Below are 19,970 nucleotides of genomic sequence, written 5' to 3'. Positions count from 1 at the left end.
GGATAAATAGATGTCAGTGCACCTATCTCCTTGTGTGTCTGTCTGTCTGCCTACCTGTCACCAGCTTCTGGTATCTGTACGCTATTTGTAGTACCGGGGCTGTCTTTGTGCTGTGGGCAGCCTTTGGGATTTCAGCCCAAAACTGATGTCCTGTTTGCAGGGGATGCTGCCAGTTTTTGTAGGGGCACTGCCATCTGCTGGCAATTTATATTGAAGATTTCATATACATAATTTCTGTTTTTAAACATAAAAACACAATGCATACAAGCAATGTATGTAGAAACGAACATATTTTTTCTTTGTTGTTCTTCCTTATGCTCATTTGTCACCTTTCTTTCTAATGTGCTTGTATGCCTGAGCCCCTGTTGCCCAAGAAAATATCCAATATAATATAGTCTTCCTCCCCTTTTATACCTCTTTATTTTTTTCTCAAAGTCATGTGGTTTGCTATTTTTCTTGCTGATTTGGAAGTGGCTGCTCTGAGGGCATCTTGCCCCAAGTCCATGTGAGTGTAAAGGGCTCTGTCGTGGGTGATGTCCTACTGATGTGCCACCCATCGCAGGCTGTGTGCTGGGCGCTGAGGCTGGTGGTTGATTTGTCTGCCTTTTTTTTCCTCCCCTCTATATCAATGCAGAGGAATACGAAGAAGAAGGTAACAAAACACTTAGAACGTAGTTTATCTTTCCTGGATTCTTGGTCCTGCCTTTCCCTTGTCTGTATTTGACCCTTCTCTTTGGTGCTTGCCACTAAAGGTGAGCTGAAACACTTGATCGATCACCAGTTGAAACAAGAAAACCAGCCAAACTGGGACCATGACCTGCAGAGACTTCACGTTACAGTGAAGCATGGGATTTGTAGGAGCCACAGGGGCTGGTTATAAAGCTGGTAGCTGAAATTTGGAATTGGAGAGTGGGTTGTCTAGCACCAGACAGGGTGCTGAGAGGGATGGAGAAGGGGAAGCAGGGGACTGGCTGGCAAAGATGAAGTTTTTTTAGCATGCCTTTAGCTGGCAAGCGATGATTTGACAAGCTGCTGGAGACACAGAGGAGATTTTTGGAAAGATGGAGGATGAAAAGCCCTTCATACCTCTCAGTTTTTTCACCTGAGTTGCTTCAGAGCAGGGAGGGGAAGGATTTGGAGCTGTACCAGTGTCTTTCCTGGGCACCTTTGACACGTTCATGCAAGCGTAGCTCTCAGTTGTCGTCCTTCGTTTTCCCAAGGTATCTGGAACTGAAGTGAGGGCCAAGCTCTGGGGTACATCCACAGGAGCTTTGCTTTCTCCCAGGATCTGACCTTAGTGTCTGAGAGACCTTCTAAAGGGCCAGGAAATGAAGCCTTGCCTGGGAGGAGGGATGTTTGCCCACTGAAGGTGTGAGACCAGCTCTGATGTTTCCCCTGTGCAGAAATGTCCCATCTGACCATTTCATATGCAGCAGCAGCTTTTTATTTGCCATGGGTTCCCCCAAATTGCTGCAACCAATTCCCATCAGTGGTAATGGGAACAGAGGTGAGAATGTGGGCTTGCTCAGAATAGTTTCAGCCCTAAGACACACCAGTGTCTCGTGTCTCTGATGCTCCCAGTATTGCTGCCAGGGGCATCAAGGACTCAAAAAAAGCCAAATGCATTGCAGAGGTGCCTCCAGGTCTGTAGTGGCCACCTGCCTGGAGGGGCAGAGCCGGGGAGGTGAAGGTGCTGCTCATGCTCCATCCTTCTTCACATCTTGTCAAACATCCAAAGAGTGAGCAAAGGGCGTCATTCCTACAGACAAACCTTCCTAAAAGGAGAAGTGTTTCTTCTTTCCCCTCTCCTTCCTTCTCTGACTGTCTCCTTTTGGGTTTCAAGGATGATATGAAATTAAAAGGCAGGTGGCTATTTTGCTTTTTTTTTAAAAAAAATAAATCTGCATGCTCATCTCCTCTGAGTTGTGTCTTCTCATTGCTCTCCACTTTTGCTTGACCTCTGTGTTATCTTCCAAAGCCACCCATCTCCTTTCACATAACTTCTCTCCATCACTTTCTAACAACTTCTCCAGGCCTTAGCTCACTCAATTACCACTTTCTAACAGTTTTCTGTTTTCATTTTCCTGTTTGCTGCTGCTTCTTGTTCCATGACACTTGCCCCCTGAAGCTCAGGAAGAAGGTATGTGACATGGCTTCTGCTTTCTTTCTCTGGGTGCAGAGGAAGAATGTGGGTGAAGAAATCCAGAGCAAACAGTTCACACTTGGTGGCCAGAAGTCGGTCCTGAGCCGCAGACATCAATGCAATGACAGCCATTGATGTCACTTATTGAGCTGATAGGAAATTGGACCCATTTTTGGGTAGAAGATCCATATATAACTACACATCTATAGCATGCATATACATGTGTGTGTTTATATATCTGTATGGAAACAAACATGTTTGTTTGGGCTTACCTTTTCCACTAAACTGAGACTTTCTTGTCACAAAGGTGTTAAATCCCCTCCTTTCACTCCCTAAAATTAGATTTTAAAAAAAGGGATGTGGGGGTCGACCCTGCAAAGTTGATATCCATCTCTTGGTGTTCAGGAATGAATTTCTGTGACATTTCAAAATTTGATGACTGTTGGCCAAAATTTTTACCCATTCAAGAAACACAGATTAAAAAAAAAAAAAAAAAAAAGAATGGATCAATTTTATTTTTGATTAAAATTTCATCAAAAGACAGCTTTAGGAAATTTCAACCAGCTCTAATAAAGAATGAAGTAGTGGATGACTTTTTAATGTGGTTTTCATTTGTGGTCATATTCCCATATTTCAGTAACATTTATAACCCCATAATATGCCCATAAAAATGTTATTTTTATTTCTCTCTCATCCTGTAATTCCATCATTGTGTATTTCTACCCATAACGGCCTGGGAGCTTGGGAAACCTCAAGAATGTTTAAATAAGATATTTCTTGTTTTAATTTTCTTCTCCCGTTCCCTTCGCCGCCTGCCGTTTCCCACCCACAGAAGAGGTCCAAGAGGAAGGTAGGTGAAAGCACTTCTCAGCCCCGCTCTTTCCTGCAGCAGGGCTCAGAGCTGATGCTCGCCTCGTTTTGCAAGGTGGTAGAAGAAAACAAGAGGCAAGAGAAGAATGCTGTGGCAAAGGATTCCTCACCTGACAACATTTGCTTCCCTAAACTGCTGGTTTAGCAGGGTGTCTGCAGAAGTTTGGGGACTCCATCGCGGGTGCCCCATACCTACTCGTATCCATGCGGTTTTGGGGAGGCAGCAGCATGGGAAATGAGGGCACCATCATCTCCTGCAGGCCACAGTGGGCTCCGAGGCTGGTTTTGAGCCCTGGGTGTTTGTAATGCCCGCTGTGGGGGGGTCTGGCTATAAAGGTTTATATCCCATGTCCACTGGTTTCTCCTGCATAGCTTGGCAGATAACGATCGGATGGATTTTAAAACCAAAATCCATCTGGGGTAAGGTATGCTTGTAGCCATGTTGCACAGTACATATGTGATAATATGTAATATTATATATAGTATACTGTATATATTATGAGTTATAGACTATAATATATAATATTATATATAATATAAATAATAACACTGCAGAATGCAGGTGTTATTAATCATACCTATGCAGAGGCTGGCAAGCAACCTCAGCTGGCTCCCCGCATTGCGCACGGTATTTGCAGGGCACAAGAGGGGCTGGAACAGAAACCCACCCATTGCACATGAGAGGTTTGGGCCTTGGTGCTCCGAGTATGAGGAGCCAAAGGGTGTGTCGGTTCCCTTCACATTTGCAAAGTTTTCTGCTATGGGCATATTTGAAACCCCAGTAATCCTGTTTATAATGGGGGTAGCAGCTGGCAGGTTTTTTGCAGAACACAGGTCCAGAAGGATTTACATTTCTTCTGTCTGTGCGTGCTTTGGTTGCCTGTCTCCATTTCATCTCTGTTACTCTATTTCATCCCCCCTGTGTTTTTTAGACTCCCCTGTTGTGTTCACACACCCTTTAGTCTAACACTTCTCGTTTTCCATCTCATTGCTCTTGCTCCCTGCTGCATCCCAGCTGCTGAAGTTCACGAAGCAGGTACGTGCTGTGACCTTCCTGAATCCTCCCCGTCCTCCCCTTAGCACTGGGAGGAATTCGAGGGTGGTGCAAGAAAAGCAAGATGTGATTACGTGGCGTTGCCTTTGCTTTCCACATTTCCTCCATAACCTCCTCCTTTGTGGGCTAACACATTCCTGCCTGACCAAACCTAACTGCCTGAATGCCCACTTTAAGTTGCAAATCTGCTCTGGTCCGTGTCTCCGGAAGCCAGATGCTGGACCTTCAGTTTTTCCCCCATCTGTGCTTTGGAGGAGCTGTCTGCTGCCGTAGCAAGCTCCCTTTCCGACCAGAGCAGGCAAAGCTCCGGGCACAAGGCCCTGGACATTGGCGTGGGTGCTGCACTGCTGGCACCCCAGGCTCTGCCCTCTCACCCCATGCACAGTCTGCCATAAAGCCAATCTGCATGATGGCAGAAGGCTGTTCCCATGAAACTGAACTCAGAGGAAAAGTCCAGCCTGTACCTGAGCACCCAAGCAATATGTTTTTGTCCATTCATTTCACACGGTGCAGTTATTTTCCGCTCACCTACATCTCAAATTCCTGCTCTTCCTGGCCATTAGTGCATCCCTTACTGGGATTAAACTTTTCTCTCCGGCCTGATAGAGTTTTCAGCCTGTGCAATATCAGCCTACGTATTAACGTGTCTCTCCCAATGTTCCTTTGCATCCTGTCCTGTGGCACCTCCCACCTAAAGAAGTTCATGAGGAAGGTATGTGAGATGACCCCTGAATCCCCATTGTTCAGAGTAAGCTCTGCTGTGGCCACGAGGTCATAAGGTAGTAAAAGAAGCAGGAGTTAAAGCCAGGCACCTCAGTGTGGAATTGCACTTGCCGCTGTGTTGGTTTTTGTACTCTCTTCCTTCATGTTCTGTCTTGATGTTTGATGTCCTGGTGATGCTACATGGAAATTGCTGCACGAAAAATTAAAAAGAAACTTCTGTAAAGTAGTTTACAGAAGGGAAATGTAAACCTCTTGCAAGGATTGAAAAGCCTCTGCTTTGAGATGGGTTGGGTCTGGCTGGGAGGCTTGTCCTGGTCCTCCATTTGGTGAGGGTCGGGCCTCCAGGCAACCTGCAGGTGTGCCCCGCTGGGTGTGCTGTTCTTACAGCAGCCTCCCCATGTGCCCATGGCTAAGGTTAAAGCCTGCTGTGTAAAGCAACAGGTGATGATTCTGTGTTTTAGCTTTGCAAATGGTTAAAGACAGCTTTCTTCATGTTCGTGCAATGGCATTTCTAGGCTGCTGTGTCATGGTGGCAAGTGCAGCCGTGTGCCACCAGGAGGGTGCTGGCCTCAGGCTGTAAATCTGCTCCAAGCCTGGGCAGACAGCAGCCCTGTGAGGGTGCACGCTTCATCCAGAACAGCAGCAGTGTGAGTTTAAGACAAATGCCACTGATATGGCCACTTAAATAAGTTTTATGTTCTTAATACCTCAAACTATCTGCGCCCTCCCTTTCAGTAGTGCTTTCTGTATCTGTGTTCATTTTATGTCCCTGCAATATATCCTCAGACTTTCCCTCCCCGCTATTTGGTACGAGTGCAAGGTTGTTCTGATGTCTCTAACGCTCTTGTCTTCCTTTGCATTTTGCTCTGTGACTCTTCCCACCTGCCAAAGCTCATGAGGAAGGTATGTGCCATCATTTGCAAATCCCTCTAGCTCTGTCCAGAGTGGTAATGTGCGCAGGAGTCCTGGCGGTGGCCGAAGAGGAGAGGATGTGAAAGCATCCTCTGGGCGCTTGCTGAGAGCTGCTTCGCTCGGTGATGGGCTGCATCAGTTCCCACTGCTGCTCTCGATGCGGCTCCAGTTGGCCTTCCTTGCTGCATGCAGCACTTGTATTTCCCCCTGTGGTCTCATTTTCCCGGCCAGGCTGTCCGTAGGGGTACCGGTTGGTATGGGGATAATGCTCCCCAAAGCATCTCCTCCCAGCTGGCCCCAGTGCCACGTCCCTCGGCCTCCCACCCCGTCACTGCATGGAGACAACACCCAGTTTTGCAGAAGCGTGTGCTGACCTGGAGTTTTTTTTTTTTTTTTTTCTGGTTTAATGTGCATTATGCAAATATGGGGATAGCAGGGTTGCAGTTCTGCTTGATTTTACAATGTGCATTAAATCCCAGATCTGGCAAGGCGGTCTGTGCGATTAGCAAAATAGTACAACATGCTTACCTGAGCATCCTCCCACCACCCAAAAACACCTTACCTTTAATTAAACTGCCCTCCCAGCCCTTCCTTGCATGCCCAGCTAGGCTGTGACCCCATGCTCGGTCCCATGGATCAGGGAGCAGAAAGGTGCTCGTGCTCTCCTTCCCATCCCTGTGCATGCTCCACGCACCAGGGTGGAAATCCTGGCTGCTGGGGAAATCAACACCCACTCCCCTGAGCCCGCTGGTTTCTGCAGCAGCTGGGATTTCTATGCACATGAATAAGGACAGGTTGCCTAGGCCCTTTTCACATGTTCAAACCTGTGGACCTGATTTAAACACAAGTTATTCTTTATGTCCGCTGATGGTAGTGGTTTATAACATGAGTATACGTCATTCTCCTGCATTTCCCATCTCCCAGCACCCTCTCTCCTTCCTTTCCATGATTTTGATTGACATCCATTTTCCCCTCGACTTCTCTTTTAATCTTATTAATATTTTTTTATCCCTTTAACCCCTCCACCCTAGCTTAAAAAGTGCATTTTTTTGTTTGTTTTTTTAATGATCCTCTCTTTCTTGCTCTAATTCTATTATCTTTCTTTGCATCTCCTTCCCTGCTACTTCCCTCTTAAAGAAGTCCATGAACCAGGTATGTGACTTCTGAATTCCTCTGCGTCAATCTGAAGGGTTATTGTGTGCTGGAAATACAGTTTGGCAATTTCACAATTGGGTTTTATTCTCAATTGGGACTAAGTGGAAAATTTGCAAACAAAAACCAAAACTTTAAAAACAAACAAACAAACAAAAAAAAAAAACGAAGAAAATGAAAGCCTTCTTTGGCAGATATTGAAATTCATTTTTATTTGGGTGAAACTAAACATTTTGATCCAACATTTTAGATTTTTTTTTTTTTCTTTCCTCTTGGGAAGAGTTCCAACTTTTGAAATGAAAATTCATTTGGAAATAGTTCTGAAGCATTGGCTTTATGGATAACGTGGACTATATATAGTGCAACACAAGAACATGAATTTGGAATGCGAGATTGTCACAAGGCAAAAAAAATGAGATGATTTTGCTTCAGAATGTTAATATCAATGCAAGCTTTGGTTGTGAAACTGTTTCAATTTTTTTTTTTTTTTTAACCAAAATCTTAGCTGAATTTACATGAGTTTTGAAATATTGAAATGTATTTGGAGCTGTGATTTTGGACACAAAACAATACCAGTAACTCTAATATTATACTCAGGAATTCGAAGATGGTGGAAGGAACTAGATAAAAATACAAAACATTAACGATAAACTGTAACTTGCAGCTTCCTTACACTTTCCATCAATAATACTTTCCTCTGCCCTGTGGTGCATAATAATGAGGATGAGCTAACTGTTGCATGAAAGATGTAATAACGTTTTTGTGAACAAATGTTTCCGTGCGTGCACTGTGATGACAGCTGTTGAGTGGCCTCAGAGCCGTCCTCATGCTGAGAGTGGGAACGTTAGGATGTTTATTGTGTGGAAAAGCAGAAATCAAACTCGCAGCACCCTCTGAGCTGTGAAAATGGTTTTGTGCCATTTTGGGCAGCTTTCTTAAATCAGCCATCTCTCAGAGCCGTCCACCCCAGCTGTTCCTCTCCGCGGTCCGCAGAGGGAGACCAGCCTCTTGGTTTCGAGCAGAGCAGCACTGCTCCTGCGGCAGGCAGGGATTGATTTGGTGTGACTTAATGCTTCAACACTTCAACACTGCTCGCACAGCTTCTTGCTTCCCATACTGCCCTTCCCACGTTAATGATATTAATTCCTCGTTACCTGTGGCTATGTCATTCCTGAGCTGGGTTTGCACGAGCTGGAGCTCCTTGCTGCCATCCCAGCCACCCCGTATGTCTCTGCCCCCTGCATGCCTTCCAAAGTCCTGGGCGTTGGTCTCAAGCTCGGGCACATGTATCGGCTTGAAATTTGTGCAAATTAATAATGAAATCCAATTAACAGTCAAGCCATACCTACAGCCTTCCCGTGCTTTCTTTTCCATGTAACCATCTGTCTGCAACACGAGCAAAAAGGAAGGTTTATAAAGATGTAAGCAGAAGGAGAGCCTCTCGCAGCTCTTTGCGCTGCCTTGTTATTATTTAGTTTCTGTGCTGTTAATGCTGTCTTTGTCTAATGCATCTCGTGAGTCCCAGCCTGGTCCTGCACAAGGTCAGAGCTATTGCTGTTGTGTTTCTTCCTCTAATTCCTTTACTTTTCTTTGCTGACACTTTCCACCTAACCAAATGCACATGTGTGAGATCTAATTTCCTATGTATTAATCTGAAGTGTTCCTGTGCATAGGAATTTGAAGATGTTGAAGAAAACCAGAGTCCCAAAGAATCAATCCATTCTTACGATTCCCTAAAATGTATTCTCCCTGTAGGAAACACAGATAACTATTTGTAACTGGGGTGGCACCTTGTAGGAAGCTTAGAAGAGACGTTTTAGTGCCCGTGCAAGATTTTAGGGTTGTGACTACAGAGCAGCTTGGGTAGAAAGCATTCAAATTCCTTTCATCTTCCTCTCTCTGGCATCCCCTCCCTGTTTACTTCACACTCCACTGTCACTGTTCTCCTCTTCCCCTCTTATTAACGTCCCCTCCCCATAATCTAGTATGCAAATGACACCCCCTTCAGCCTGGTCTTACCAAAGTTTGAGATGATCCCCCCCTGAATAACTTCTAATTCTCTTATCTTCCTTTCGGATGCTTTTCCCCTGACACTTCCTACTAAATGAAGCCCCCCCTCCAGGTATGTGATTTAACTTCTAAACTCCCCAGTGTCTGTCTGCTGGGACAGCCTGCATGGAGCCAAATACACGCTGACAGGAGATCATGAGCAAGCTGTTAATCAGAGCTTGTGCCTCGCATGCATTTGGGGTTGTGGATTTCTCTCCTTGTTTTGCGTTGTTTTAGTTTCTTCTTTGAAAATGTTACTAAAAGCCACGGAACACGTATACTATTGTGAAAGAGCAGATCAGCAGAATGCATCCATGTGGAATGGGTTAAATCCTATGCCGTAGTAAGTGAAGGAGTATTTTTTCCTACAGCAAAAGCTTCGTTTCAAATCTTGGGGCAGAATTTGACCCATTGACTATACACAGTGAATATAAATACAGTGCAATTTTGCATTATTTTTATGCCTGCTTTGCAAAATATTCAGCAGCGTGTGTACGGCTGAAAAGCAAAATCTGTCCCTCAAATCTGCACTGCTAATCGATTCTTGCTTTGCCAAAACCAGAAGAATGAAATGCAGGCCTGCACAGACTTTTAATCAACATTTTCTTCCTCTGAAGTAATCCATTTGTAAATCTACATTGCAAATGGATGTGAAGACGAGCAATAGATTTATACAGACATCCAGATTGTCTTCAAGGAAGAAAATGGCACGAGCCATAGATCCAGAAAAGAGAACCGAGCTTCTCTAGAAGTTTGCTGCTGCTGCTGCTGAGTTACAGCAGGTATTTCAGGAGGTTTCCAGACCACATCACGTTTATCTCAAATAGCTGGAATGCTGCTGTAGAAAAGGATGGATCCAATGCTTTGAGAGTGCTGACAATGTTCATGTGCATATTTCAAATCGAGGTAGACCTTGGCATATTGTGCTGCCAAGTTGTGCTTTACGCATATAATGCTCCTAAGCTGTTTTATGTATTTATTTATTTTTTTAACCACCGCACTATTATCATGAAGCTGCCTGTTTCACCCGACTGAATTCTAATCCCACCCTGTGACTTCTGTTTATATGCTGTTTCAAATGTAATCGATTTATTTCATCTCAGGTTTACTTCTCAACCTCGTTCCCCTCTCCCCTTTTCCTCTCTACCCCTCCTCCCCTTTGGCTCAAAAGCTCTCTTGCTGTGTGAAATAACAGGTTTCTCGTTCTCATTCTCTTATTTTCCATCGCACCTTGTTCCATGACACTTCACACCTGAAGTTCATGAGCCAGGTATGTGATATGACTTCTGATTTACTGCGTGTAGTTGCAACATGAGTGTGTGCGTGTTGAACAGGAGTCCTGGGTTGGTAGAAGAGAACAAAACAAGAGAAACAAATATTAACCACAATGATCACTTGCAGCCCTCTTCTCCTTTAATCTCCATGCTTACTACTACTTTAACCTTACAGCACCTTTAACTCCCGACAGCCTCTCCAGATACCTCTTCTCCTTGCCTTAATTCACTAATTCCTTTATTTTTCCCCCCCTTCACGCATTCCCTGGTCTCTTCCTCAGGCTTCCAAGAGCTTTAAATATCTGTTCTTTTTTCTTCTTCTTCCTATCTCCTGTCTTTCCATCGCTGCTCACGCCTCGACACCTGCAGAGGAAGCCCCTGAAGAAGGTACGTGATGCCTCTAAAGACCCTCACCCTTCTTCTCTTTCAGTGCTGGGGAACCCATGTTAAAAACACCGACCTTTTTCAAGAGCACAGATAGCACGGGAGGGAAATGGCCTCTCTGGATGGCTTTGGGTGAACATGGAGAAAAGGGTTGTCTGCTAGCCAAATCGAACCTCCAAAATGCACAGGAGCTTCATGAAACAGGCAGGGCACTGCAGATGCTGCAGGTCTCAGCCTCGCTGCAGTGCCCTCAGGCTTTTTGTTGTTGGAAGCTTGTGGGTCAGTACGTCCCTTGGGTTATATGGTGGTCCTGACTAGATAACAGCCCACAACGTGTGGTTGAGAAGGGCTCAGATCTCCTTCTGTTGTGTGTTCTAGGCTGTTTTCAGAAAGGGCTCTAGGCTGTTTTCAGAAAGGGCTGATGTAGTTTGTTGTCATGGACAGAAGTGAGCGACAAAGAGAGAGAAGTGAGAGTCCCTAGCTGATGGCTGAGGGACGTGGATGCTTTGTTCCCACACACATGAGAGTTTTGCTCTTTGGATACACAAGTCCAGACAGTTTGGGATTTGGTTATGAGGCTGAATCTGCATCTATTGCTTTGTTATTATTTCCACATAACTAAAGCTGCAGCTTTCATAGCAGACGTTCAGGAAAGTCTTCGGAAGGATGGTTAATTTTTATCAGGTTCTCATAAAACCTGCTATTGAGCTCCTCACAGGATGACTTTAGTGATCAGAAGTGCAGAACTTCAGAATCAGCTAGAAAATCAAAACTTTTGTCAGGTACAAAGCTGAGTTTGGCTTATAACTTGATATGCCCATGTGTGCTGGGCAATGTGGGATGGTGTAAATTATAGGACACACTTTTACCTGCTGCAAACTGGTAGACCTGTAATTCAGCTCTGGACCTACCCAAATTTCATGATTTTGATGGTTCATGATCTGGCATTTTCGTATCAGGATGTGACACTGTTTTAAGTCCACTCATTTCCAGCCAAAACTTCACAGCTGGCAAATGTACCGCCTCTTATCATGTTGCGTTGCTGTTGTAAGGAGCTAGACACCCTTTTCTTTATGTTCCTCCCCATTATCCCATCTCCAGAGAGCGTAGTGGGGAGGGAGTGAGGACAGTTGCTCTCAGGACAACAGCGCTGGTTGTGGATTGACTACTGTGCTTCTTTTCTTTTGCTTTCGTCCTTCAACCTACAGCTGATGAAGAAGGCGGATACTACGATGGTAGCTCGGTGTTGTCGTAGGACAACAGAGTCATCTTTCTAACATCTCACTCTTTTTCTTTGTTTGTTTGTTTTTGCTCCTCACCTCATTTTAAACTCAGGAACTGGGCCAAAACATCTCTGCCGCAAAGAATCGCTCACTGTGTATATCCAGTCACTCCTGGGGGGATCCCTGTCATGTTGAGAAGCCTACACATCCCCACTAGGAGGGCAGATTGTGAAAACCCAGCTCTAGAAGCTTGTTCTTCTTTTTTTTTGTAGATAGATCCTGTTGTATCATACTTTTCATTAGCAAAATGTCCCTATCCAAATAACCAGGAAAGTCTCTCAAATCCCAGAGGCATGATTAAAAACAGAAGCTGGGCACTGTGTGGACATGCCTTTCCCACCCAGCCTGGAAAGTCATGCTCTCCAGGCTTGAATTTGCAGATATTTAAACTTCTGCTCCAGCCATGCACTTAAAATTGGGCTTAACATGGAGCATCTGAATAAATTTATTGACTGATGTGTCGTAATTTTTACGTTTTGCTTAAAAGAGTGTGCTCTTCAACACTGGGTCAAATAGGCCCTGGAGCACATGGGTGGGAACAAGACTTGTGGAAGGACCGAATCTAAATGTACACGGGGTCAGTTTTGCTCTGGTGTGTGGGCAGATAACTAACTGTCCCTGGGCCAAATCCAAAATCATTTTCAAGGTATAGAAAGCTCTCGTGGACTTTGAAGGCTTTGAGGTAGCTCAGTTGTGTTCAGATGACCCCAACCCCTAGAACACCTGGCCAGCTGTTTCCAAAGACGAAGCCCAACATCCCTTGAAACTACCTTGCTTTTTCTGTATTTTCAGGCTTTTTTTTTTTTTTTTCTTTTTTCAATTTTAGGGAAATCCTCTGAGGACCTTTCAGAGACCCTGATGCAATTTTCACTTCAGAATGGGATCTTTCCCTCTCTTTCTTTCTCTTGTTTTTCTCTTTCTTTCCTTTTATTTTTTTCACTAGCGTATTGATTTTCAAGGACAGACTGTGAGTTAGAGAAGCTGCTTCTCAGAAGTGGGATGGAGAAGGAGGGTGTTTAGGGATTTCTGAATGAAGCAAAGGCAGGTCAGATGGATTCACAGAAAGGGGAGCATTTGTGGGAATGTCTCACAGACTGGGCAGGAGAAGTGGGTATATTTTTGGTGGTGTGTGTTCTCCAGGAGCCAACCCTTTCGGAAACCAGAAACCAAGAGACTCTCTCTAATCGCCATGTCAGTGAACTTGGATTTCCAGTGGTTCTTGCCTTCTTTTGGCAGGGTTGTATGTGGGGATTTTGTCACAGCCCCGTGCTTCATGGGCAGAATGCGCAGAATATCAGTCAAAATCCACCAACAGGAGCAGGAATTTGCTACAACAATTCCTGTGTGTCAACAAATTTTGGCCCAGTTCCTTGACTCAGTGTCTTGAAAGATGGGGCATCTTAAAACAAATCACTTCCCTGGGCTCCTTTTGGTGCATACAGTATGGACTATGCTGGATCATGCACTGCAAAGGACAGGTTTATTACTTCTCCTTTTTTTTAATAAATGCTTCTGTTTCTTTGTTATCCCCTTTTCTGGTTTTCTGGAGGTACCTCTAAATATCATAACTACAATTTTTTTTCTCAAGAAAACTAACTAATCTTAATATTATTTTGGCAATTGTTTGTTGGTTTAATTATGTGTAAAATGCTGATTTGTTAGTGGCTGAAGCCAAATTCACCCAGTCATTGACAGACAGGTGTCAATCCTGGCAGCCAAGGTCAACAAACAAAATCCGTCATTTCCTCTGTTCTTTTTCCCTCTGTGAAGTGTTACTAATTGACAGCTTTAAGTTAAACAGGAGCATTTCTGAAAATTATCTGGGTATGGCATGAGGGAAGGGAATCCTGTGTGAATAACATCCCTGGTAGACTGGTTAATCGTGACTACTTTTCCTCTTTCCAGACCTAAAACAAAACAATTCAACTTATATTTTAAGAAGCTCACTGGTTATTTTGAAAAGCAAAACAATTAAAAAAATAACCAGAGAAATATAGAAGTGCATTTTTGCCTAATAGTATTTTTCTTCAGGAGCGATTTGTGGTTTCCTTTATATGAGTGCTCTAAAACACTTTTCTAATTACTTGCTGTTTATTTTATTAGCATTGCTTTGGCATTTAGAGGCCTCAGCTGAGATATGTTTTGGTAGGCAGTGTTCTTACAGTAAATGAGGAAAGTGTCTACTTCCAAAATTTCATTACTGAAATTGATATGGGAAAGTGTGAGAGAAAGGAAAGCTTGGTTTCTGATATCTTTTATTCATCTCTCACATCTTTTCTCTTAATTATTCCAGTTGCCTATTTCCAGTCATCTCCTCCAGTTTTGATTATCCAACATCCTTGCAAGCATCTCCCCTAAATATTTTTCAGTTCCAGTTTTTCTGTTTATTCCCTTATAATATTTGATTTTATTTTATTCTACTCCGTTCCACTTGCTATTCCCAATTTCCTCCATCAGTCCCAAAATAGATGGATGCAAATAAGCACTTGAAAAAATCTAATAGCTTTCTGTATCATGATACGGATAACCAGGCTCACGCAGCCGCTCCTGAGGGAGGCTGGTTTTAATTTTCCTTTACTAAGCTGCCTGTTTTTACCAGATTCAATAGGCTGTGAGCTTTTTGTTTCAGTTCCTCCCACCGAACCAACACAGGGAGAGTCTTGTACAGCAAAATCCAGCATCTCTGAAAGTTCAAATGTACCGTGTGGTTATGAAAGTCGACCTGGGTCCCTGTGAGACGGGGCCAGAATAAACACGTAGGTTTAATTCACTTCTATTTGTGAGACCAACAGTGCTGAACTTAGCAGCATTACACTGAGGCTAACAGCTGAAGTTCAAAAAGCAGAGCAGGGAGGGGGACTGATCGCAAGCACAAATGTTAAGCAAGTAGTTCATAGGGCAGCACATTTCTGAGAGCCAGGGAAAGGTCACTTGTGGCAGGGGGACACCTCTGACTGCCGCCGGGCCCAGAGCTGGCAGCCCATGATGGTTTAGCCTTCCTACCAGGCCATTATACCTTTCCTGGAGATGCGGAGAGCATCATGATTAACATTTACAGGAATTTGGCATGTACCGCAGCAGGAGAGGATGCTCACTAAGAGAGGACGGTCTTGGCAGGCTGGGTTTGAGGGCCACCACACTGTGCAGAAGAAACATCCTCCCTGTGGCACCAAGATATCTGAGGGTTACGTGCCCTAAGCTATCTTACGAGCCAGTGGGCATAGAGAAAATGTGTGGCATCAGGCTTTTTCCCTCCTGGCCCCCAAGTGAGGCATTTAAGCCAAACCTATTTATCGTTGACGCCACTCTGAATTCAGGTTAACTTCAGCGGGGGAAGTGCCGATTGAAAAAGGCAATGTTTTCTTCCACCCTCCAGCCCATCTGTCCTCCTTGGAGCTTTGGTCAGGACGGTTTGAGAAAAATAATTTAGCATTTACATGAAACCATTGCCTACCAGATGCTACGTTTGGGATTTTTATACAATCTCTTGATTCTTTTCTGCCTAATTCTGTTTTAAGGGTAAAAAAGACAATCTCTCCTAGCAGAAAGGGTTGTGTGAGTGTGTGTGTTTCTTTTGGAAGTATGTGCGATTTAACCAGTTTCTTTGGGATGTTTCCCCTAAGATTGAATTTCCCTTCCCTCCTTTTACTTTAGCAGCTGGCATGATCTCTGTTGTTCTAACTGTTCTTCCTCTTTTTCCCTTCCTGTTTTGCTCCATGCTTCCAAATACAGAGGAGAAGCCCAGAATAAAGTAAGTATGAAGGGCAGGGGGTTTCAAAACCCTGGGATCGTTTTTTTCTGACCTAGCAGAAGCCCGTATGGTGTCTGTTAGGCAAATGGCCATTAACCTTTGTGCAACCCTTCCTCGTGCAACATCCAGGCGTTCCTGCATGCCTTTCCAGGCTGTCTGCTCCTGCCAGAGGATGCCTTAGCAGTAGTTACTGGCCAGGGTCTTAAGATCAATTCCTGATGGAGTTGGTGAAATTGTCCAAGTCTCACAGCTTTGTATGGAAAGGAGGTGGCTCTGCAGTAAATTCTTTGTGAGAGCCCATGGCTGGGAAGCTGCCCATCCATCCAGGGCTGTGGACAACAGGAAGGATGGCAAATGTTAGGCAGGGCTGGCTAGAGCTTAACGGAGGTTTCCTAAGGACCTTCCTTTCCCACTGCACTAAATGCCCAGAACTAAGCGTGCAGCACTGCACCGACAGCCTTGGGGGCCACCATGTACCTGTGTGGTAGGGAATGACCACAGATTTTGGGAATGGAAAGGGTTTTTAGGGGCATCTCCCTGTCCTGCACAACCTTCCATGAAGTTCACAGGTCCCTAGTGCTTTCTGGAGTAGTTTTCAGTTGACTTGCTGATTCACACCTCTGCATCTCCGTTAACATTTCTCCTTGTCAGCATCATTCCCAAGGGCAGATCAGTTCAGAACCTGCTCTTTAAAAAGCTGACTATTTTTTAACAAGAAAATTCTTTTTTTTTTCCTTGTCTCTCTGCAGACTAACTGCTCCTAAAATACCCGAGGGTGAGAAAGTAGATTTTGATGTAAGTATTCCTGAGGCTGCGTGTGTTTGTCTGTCCATACCTGTCATACACGTGTGGAAACCCACATAACTCCTCCTGTATTAGATATAGCTGAGGATAAAGCCAAGGACAGAAAGATGGATGCTTTGCTGCCTGTTTTCAGTGAAAGGCTACCCTCTGCTTCCTGAAGCCCTCTGGATATTTGTTAACAGGATCAAGCTAAAATACTATTTATTTATTTATTTATTTTTCCCTCCTCAAATCTTTGAAGCTAACACATGAAAAACAGAGAAAGAGTTTTAGGAGCTCTCATATCCCCTGTCCCACTACTGTAAATGGTTTGAGACTTACAGGGCAGATTGAAATAAAGCAGGTCTATGCTTAGCTGTTGTGAGAAACTCTACCTGAAATGACAACAAAAGTTAACAATAAACAGAGATCCAAACGATTTTATAGAAAGCTGATAGAAAAATGAAGAACTTCTGGCGTCAAAAGTCTCTGCAGAAATGTCTGTTGTACCCAAAATGCAGGGATGTTTTCTAGGTAAGATTCATATCCCAGCCCTCAAGCTGAGCTCTGTACCTGCAAAGAGGAGGCAGCTAAGCAAAGCCAGAGATAAAATTCAGTGTAGGGAAATAGAAGATGTGGATCCTGCTCCCTGCTGGTCTCCTGACTGTCACTTGGATGAGTCTCTGTCTCTGACCTGCACCAAGAGCCACTTAAGCTAATCCATGGATAACCACAGACACTTCCTGCCTTTGTTTCTGTGCATGAAGGTGGGGTGCTGGGAGTCTCCAGGGCACAATCCTGGAGCAATATGGGCTTGCCTAAAGCCTTCTCCTGCTCTTCTAGGACATCCAAAAGAAAAGGCAGAACAAAGATCTGATTGAACTGCAGGCTTTGATCGACAGCCACTTTGAAGCCAGGAGAAAGGAAGAGGAAGAGCTGGTTGCCCTCAAGGAGAGAATTGTGAGTTCTTGTACTGCTTGTTCACTGTGCTAGACTGAGAGATCTGGATGAGAAGTTGAATCCATTAATCCAGTCACTTCGGTAGAAAACTGAGTTGTCATGCATAGAAATGATAGTTCATGCCATCCCTAAATGGTTTCTTCCCACCTCTGCCTCCTCTCTCTGCCCAGTTTTACAGCTGGGAATTGCAGGTTAGCCCCATCCTCCACGTCCTGGCAGGGGAGCAAGTGGCTCACTCCCTGCATACCAAAACTCTCGGTGCTGGTGGGGTAATATGGGAGGTAGATGAAGCCACAGTGATGGCTCCATGCCTCTGTCACCACTTCTTGCAGGAGAAGCGCAGAGCTGAAAGAGCAGAGCAACAGAGAATCCGGGCTGAGAAGGAGAAGGAGCGTCAGGCAAGGCTTGCGGTAAGTGTCTTTGTGTCTGTCTCTTTGTCTCAGCATCACACTGGAGGAGATCTGATGCTGAGATCTGCATCTCAGAGAAGAAATGACCACCCTCTTAAAGCAAGGGTGGGACATGGGAGTTGCCAGTTCCCCTCAACACCTTATCCGATCACGTTCCCTGAAGTGACTCTGGTTGCTGGAGGAGTTGTGGGTCTCCCCTTGAGTAATGTGCTTCTGTGTGCTGCACTCCACAGGAGGAAAAGGCACGCAGAGAGGAGGAAGATGCCAAGAGAAAGGCCGAGGATGATCTCAAGAAGAAGAAGGCTCTGTCCTCCATGGGTGCCACATACAGCAGCTATCTGGCAAAGGTAAAAAGCATGGATCAGTGGAAGAAATATGAAAGCGTTAAACCACCGTGTTGACAGGGGACTGTCTTTATTACAAGTCAAGAAAAAAGCTTGACTTTCCTTCTTCTGGATCCCTAGTGGCTTGTCTTACATTCTCCATCACTGAACTTACTTCATTCAGCCTGAATGCAGTCTGACATTAATTATGTTCTGAGAACAGGCTGACCAGAAGAGAGGGAAGAAGCAAACAGCTAGAGAGACGAAGAAGAAGGTCCTGGCCGAGAGGCGCAAGCCCTTGAACATCGATCACCTGAATGAAGACAAGCTGAGGTAACATGCCTAAACACACTCACTGTAATGTAATACACTGAAATTTGCTCTTACTGTCCTGGGGTTTTCTCTAGTGAAAGAACGAGGGAGAGGAGGGGGCCTTCCTTGAAATTCATCAAGGGACAACATTAAGTTCTGCCCTTCTTTGATCTGGAGAACAGAGGGAAATGGGATGGGGTATTATTGAAATGGCTTGGTAGCCATCTAGCCATGCTGTTGGTATAGCTCCATTAACCTCTCCTGCTAATTAAGATAAGCCATCTACTGGACTAGGTACAAACTCTAAACCCAGCTCTGAGATAGCTGAACAAACCCTCAGACTGGGATCTGTATTACAACAGCATTCCCACGGTGAGTTAGAGCTGCTAAGGTACTGGTACGGTTATCCACTGAGGCTGAAGGCTTGGAGGCCAAGTGATCTGGTGCAGAGCAGTCTTCAGATGACGGCCTGGACTCTACACCCTGGAGTTTACATGTGACTGAAGGACCAGGCTGGCTCACCTTGTCCCTGGATTGGATGAGATTACACAATGGCAGCTGCTCTGCTCATCTCTGGGGCATTCAGCCTTTATTCCTTCTCATCTAATTCCCCTGAACTCTTTCTTTCATTAAGAATTAGGGGGAAAAATAAATCTGTCAGAAATACATTAGTGCATGGTACATGCAAGAGTGCAAGGCTAAAAGGTTCTTAGGTGAGAAGGTGAGAAACGTGCCCTTGACTAGCTTTCAGAGGTCAGTAGCTTTCAGAGGACAGAAGAGGTTTGCAGGATAACGTGTGAACTGCACTGAATAAAATGTAAAAAGTGACGTGAAAACTAGAAAATACAGGATGTGATGTGTTTCTCCTATTGCCTTCTCCCCATAAACACACAGGGACAAGGCTAAGGAACTGTGGGACTGGTTATACCAGCTGGAGACTGAAAAGTATGACTTTACAGAGCAGATCAAGAGGAAAAAATATGAGGTGAGTTAAAAAGCCATTTTTCTAGTGGCACTAGGTCCAAAACGTAAGAATCTCTGAGACTGTTCTGGCAAAAGCCATGCAATGGCAATACGATTTGGTTCTCAAGTGCACCTTTTGGAATATTTAAGCAGAAGGCACCTGGAACTACAGTTCCCCTAATGTACTTGGTCTGGATTTCACGTTTTAGGCTGAAATTGTATAGACCACTCTCAAGGCTTTCAGTCCTTCATAGAAAGCCAATCCTTATGGAAAATGAACCCACTCAAACACTTCTTGCTCATTCTTGTTTATCTATAGGTAACCGTGTTACAAAAAAAACAAAAAAAAATAAAAAAAAATCACACTCTCAATTTGTTCATCTCCATTGCAAAGTAATATTTTTAAACCCATCTTCGACTTCACACTTGAACGTTTTAAGTTTTATTCCTGTCCCAGACAGATTCCCTGTGGACTGAGCTCTCTGGAGTTACTGAAACCTGTCTCCAGACAGGAGCACCTGACTGCAGTGTCATAGGGTAACACAAAGTGGATGGTTTTCCTTCACAGTCACAGTCTGCAATCCTCTACACCAGGTTCCAGTGGCTGAGAAATCCTACTGGATC

The 19,970-nt window shown here is 44.5% G+C and overlaps 1 protein-coding gene across 1 annotated transcript in view; it reads left to right on the top strand.

Annotated features, from left to right (window-relative positions):
- TNNT3 (troponin T3, fast skeletal type) overlaps positions 1-19,970 on the top strand; it is a 32,526-nt gene that overhangs the window by 7,968 nt on the left and 4,588 nt on the right. Inside the window, exons 2-9 of the mRNA XM_035539222.1 lie at positions 10,459-10,564; positions 15,577-15,595; positions 16,345-16,390; positions 17,222-17,338; positions 17,671-17,748; positions 17,982-18,095; positions 18,295-18,404; positions 19,278-19,368. Coding sequence (XP_035395115.1) covers positions 10,459-10,564; positions 15,577-15,595; positions 16,345-16,390; positions 17,222-17,338; positions 17,671-17,748; positions 17,982-18,095; positions 18,295-18,404; positions 19,278-19,368 — 681 coding nt within the window. The remainder of the gene's footprint in view (positions 1-10,458; positions 10,565-15,576; positions 15,596-16,344; positions 16,391-17,221; positions 17,339-17,670; positions 17,749-17,981; positions 18,096-18,294; positions 18,405-19,277; positions 19,369-19,970) is intronic.

This window comes from Cygnus atratus, chromosome 5 (assembly GCF_013377495.2).
Source record: "Cygnus atratus isolate AKBS03 ecotype Queensland, Australia chromosome 5, CAtr_DNAZoo_HiC_assembly, whole genome shotgun sequence".
NCBI lineage: Eukaryota > Metazoa > Chordata > Aves > Anseriformes > Anatidae > Cygnus > Cygnus atratus.
The sequence above is the reverse complement of the archived record's forward strand: the minus strand, read 5'-3'. Positions and strand labels throughout refer to the sequence as shown.